This window comes from Sphaeroforma arctica, assembly GCF_001186125.1.
Source record: "Sphaeroforma arctica JP610 unplaced genomic scaffold supercont1.163, whole genome shotgun sequence".
Taxonomy (NCBI): domain Eukaryota; class Ichthyosporea; order Ichthyophonida; genus Sphaeroforma; species Sphaeroforma arctica.
The window spans coordinates 84,435-88,713 of record NW_014040395.1 but is presented as its reverse complement, the minus strand read 5'-3'; the positions used below and the strand labels follow the sequence as shown (position 1 = coordinate 88,713).

The window sequence follows — 4,279 nt, the reverse complement described above, 5'->3', positions numbered from 1 at the left end:
ATGGCAGGAGGTTTCTGGCCGCCCAAGCTGTCAGTTACGTCCAGCGTGGCCGTGTTGGTGGTCGGCTCAGAGGGTGAAAAGCGCACGTCACCTTCGGCGTCTGCGAGGGTCGTAGTTGGCTCAATCGTGTCGGAGGATGTGGGGCGCCCGTCATCAGTATGCGGGGCTTCGTCGTGTGTCAAGGTGGGCACACTCGTGTAGACATTATCATTGTCTGCCAAAGCTGCGAGCAAATTCCGGGGTAATGTCCATCACCGCGGGTTTCAAATCCACGCCATGAGTCGGTAAGGAGGCGCTAACCTCCGCCTGGGCCCGGGTGGTGACTGAGATGCACGATACGGAGCGGTACTGGTGGCCCGCATGTCCGAGGGATCCTGGAGCCGTGCGGCGCTCAAGCTGGTGCCAGAACGACCGAGGAACAGGGTACTTCATACCCTCCGCACTCTTTGCGTGGACCAGGAGAGTGCATTTCCACGGAGGAAGACCAACCGCTCGCTTTCTCTTCAGGAGAAAGGTGTCCTCTTTGTTGGTGATAATGATCGGGCGGTTCGCCAACGTGCCGAAAAGTGAGGGTAGCCACGGCGCGGTATCCCAGAAGCGTACATAACACTATGGACGCGTTCCGGAAGGCTATGATGTGGTGGAGGACATCGTCCAAGATGTCAAAAGAGGAGTTGCCATAACAATGCTTATCATTTAGGTCAACAGAGAAGAAATTGCAACCATACGTGCCACTCCCCGGCTCATCACTGCAATATATGGTTTGGAGGTGGTTCTCCTCTGTCGCAAAGAGCTCGATAGCGTGTTCCTCACTAAAGACCTCAATCGAGTGAAGGAACCCGAGCCGATTGAGCTGCCAATTGGAGCGGTCCAAAGCCCAGGTAGTGATCGCTGCCAGTACCTGGGGCTCGGGGAGCTCCAGAACCGATGTTCATGCCACCCGCTTCTCTGCCAGGAGCATTAAGGGTTCCATGGTCGCAGCAGCGCAACATGTAGTCACCAAAGATGTTGAGCGGCCCTGGAAAATACCGATAGTCGATCTCCACTTCATGCATAACGTGTATGGAGCGGAGAATTCGACGACTTTCCATAATGTCGTTTTCGGTATATTTCCCGTCCAATAGCACGATGTCGAGCAGCGGCTTGCGATCGGTATACATGATCACTGGCAGGTGGGAGCGCTGTAGTATATGGAGCGCTTTCTTTGCTGCACATTTGCAGCCCGTCATTGGTTCCATGGTCGCAGCAACGCGACATGTAGTCACCAAAGATGTTGAGCGGCCCTGGAACATACCGATAGTCGATCTCCACTTCATGCATAACGTGTATGGAGCGGAGAATTCGGCGACTTTCCATAATGTCGTTTTGGGTATATTTCCCGGCCAATCGCACGATGTCGAGCAGCGGCTTGCGATCGGTATACATGATCACTGGTAGGTGGGAGCTCTGTAGTATATGGAGCGCTTTCTTTGCTGCAAATTTGCAGCCCGTCATTGGTTCCATGGTCGCAGCAACGCGACATGTAGTCACCAAAGATGTTGAGCGGCCCTGGAACATACCGATAGTCGATCTCCACTTCATGCATAATATGTATGGAGAGGAGAATTCGACGACTTTCCATATTGTCGTTTTCGGTATACTTCCCGGCCAATCGCACGATGTCGAGCAGCGGCTTGCGATCGGTATACATGATCACTGGCAGGTGGGAGCGCTGTAGTATATGGAGCGCTTTCTTTGCTGCAAATTTGCAGCCCGTCATTGGTTCCATGGTCGCAGCAGCGCGACATGTAGTCACCAAAGATGTTGAGCGGCCCTGGAACATACCGATAGTCGATCTGCACTTAATGCATAACGTGTATGGAGCGGAGAATTCGGCGACTTTCCATAATGTCGTTTTCGGTATACTTCCCGGCCAATCGCACTATGTCGAGCAGCGGCTTGCGATCGGTATACATGATCCTGGTAGGTGGGAGCTCTGTAGTATATGGAGCGCTGTAGTATATGGAGCGCTTTTTTTGCTGCAAATTTGCAGCCCCTCATTTCGCGGTCGTTTGCACTGTACTGAGTTGAGGGTGCTGGCCGCCAGAATGACGGGAAACAGATGGGAATGCCCGGCAATTGTTATTCCGACGTCAATGATTTCACACCTTATTATCGCATACCTCTCCGTTCGGTCCTTTTTGCGGACCACAATGATGTCCTCAATGTCCGCTACCCCTGTTGGAGCCGTGGCAGTGTGCCGCAAGTCCATGAACCGGAGAGCTGGTGTACCCGGCCCGTTCTCGTCCGCGTCCGTTGGCTCAATTGCCGTGAGGAAGAACTGCAAAGCAAGGGCTTCAAGGCCCATGATGAGGTCAGGTTGACTAACTGAGATTTCGCTACTTCCAGGGCACTCGCCGATAGGCGGGGGGTTTCTATCTCCTCCACCACGTATCGTGGAACGCCACCTTCTATTTGCACGAAAAGGGTCATGCCGACTGCTGTCTTGCATACGTCCGGGCACATAACGAGGCACTGGTGGGGAGGCGGCGTGTAGAGCTGGATCCGCAAGAACAGGAAATATTTCAGAGCCTTGTCTCATGCGAGCTGCTGTATTAAGCCGGGCTTCCACATTAGACTCTATGTATAAACGTACTTTTAAGCAGTACGCAAATTATAAACGTACTCTTAATAGTACGAGGAACTTAAGTTTCCTAAATGTACTCTTAATAGTACGAGGAACTTAAGTCTCCTAAATGTGCTCTTAATAGCACGAGGAACTTAAGTTTCCTAAAATGGTTTTTAATGGTTTTATTAATTAAACCTTTTCCATTTAACATATCAGATATTTGGATGAGGCCATTAAAAAACCTCAGTAAAATACCAAACATAAAAGAGTTGGTCTAGTTCTATTAATAGAGCTTTATTTACTTTCCAATTTTATTTATATCTGAATACTTCGGTAGCGAGATGGCTCAGCCGAATATAGGTTTCTAGGGACTATCAACGTTACCTAGTTGATCCTCCGATAAGCCAACCAGATGTGCCAGTCTGATGAAGGCTAAGTCGGTAATTCTTGATAGTGGCAAGTTATTGGTTAAGACAATAACTAAAGACGTCAAGATTATTCTTTCTTTTTATATATATTTTTTCTAAAGATAGGATTTTATAAGTCTCTCGGATTCGCCCCAGAATAGAGCGACAACGAAACACTAATTAAAATCCCTTCGGCGGAAACAGTACTGAGAGGATTATATCTAGGCAATGTCTCAGCCTCACAATCCCTCAGAGTATTACTGTTTTCACGAGGCAAACCTAACTTTATTAAACGTCTCATTTCGTTTATTTATATCGATATTTACACGATACTTAGAATTTACCTACGCGTTTATTTATTCTATGGCATTAGTATCGCCTTTGTTAGACCGAATCTTACACTGCCGCTCCGCCCCCCATGCAAACACCACACACTTATTGGTGAGTCGGATAAGGGATTCCATTGTTCGCGCGTAGTGTGGTATCATGTCTGACCACCACAAGCTCATGGTCAGGAGGGATACTCACTCCTTATGGTTCTTGGGGACCGGTGCCATGAGTAAGTCCCTCAGTCGATCCCTGTCGATCATGTAGCCATGGTTCAGGATGTCCCGACCAAAGAGATGGGTGACCTTCTTTGTTAGCCTGGCGATTTGGCTCTTCTTCGGCTGTAACTGGATATTACGGTCAACCATAATATCCAGAGTCTGGTGGTACAAGTCCGGCCAGTGCTGATCTATTGACACTATGTATGTTTGGTCATGGATCAGCTTTGCCACTATTGTGAGGTCGTCCAGGTACGAGAACAAGGCCCGCACCTCTCGGAATGTGTGCAGCATATAGTGCTGCAGCATTCATTCTGGATGCCCTCGAACAGGCAGACCGGCTGGTGGAAACGGCCGTCCGGCGTATAAAATGTCATGAGACGACGACTCTCAGAGGCAATCATAAGCTGATGGTAGGAAGCTGCGAGGTCAATTCAGGTCATAATAATGGCGCCCCGAGCATGGTTGAGAATATCGTCTTCCGTCGGCAACGTTGTGGGGAGGTTGTGCATATAGGGATTATGCATGGAGCAGTCCACCGTGAGGCGGAAATACTTGTCTTCCGTAGGAGCCACCCGAGCATTCTTCCGTGACAGAACAAAATGGAGGCGACCCATAAGCTCACAGGATCGCCTTGCTTCACATGGCCAACTCAGTACATTGCGTCAACCTTTCTGGTGATAGTCAGCGAGGGGAGCATCCTGGTCCGCGATATATGT

The 4,279-nt window shown here is 49.6% G+C and overlaps 2 protein-coding genes across 2 annotated transcripts in view; both read right to left on the bottom strand.

Moving 5' to 3' along the window:
* The window catches only part of SARC_03267 (hypothetical protein), a gene marked incomplete at both ends in the record, with an annotated part of 5,081 nt that extends 2,590 nt beyond the window's left edge, over window positions 1-2,491 (bottom strand). The window contains 5 exons of the mRNA XM_014302948.1: window positions 39-223; window positions 435-609; window positions 840-1,407; window positions 1,560-1,835; window positions 2,163-2,491. Of these exons, the coding sequence (XP_014158423.1) occupies window positions 39-223; window positions 435-609; window positions 840-1,407; window positions 1,560-1,835; window positions 2,163-2,491 (1,533 nt within the window). The remainder of the gene's footprint in view (window positions 1-38; window positions 224-434; window positions 610-839; window positions 1,408-1,559; window positions 1,836-2,162) is intronic.
* Window positions 2,492-3,539: 1,048 nt separating this feature from the next.
* Window positions 3,540-3,869, bottom strand: SARC_03266 (hypothetical protein; the record flags this gene model as incomplete). Its single annotated transcript, XM_014302947.1, has 1 exon — window positions 3,540-3,869. The coding sequence occupies one exon, from the start codon at window positions 3,867-3,869 to the stop codon at window positions 3,540-3,542; it is 330 nt and encodes a 109-aa protein (XP_014158422.1).
* Between the last annotated feature and the right edge of the window lie 410 nt (window positions 3,870-4,279).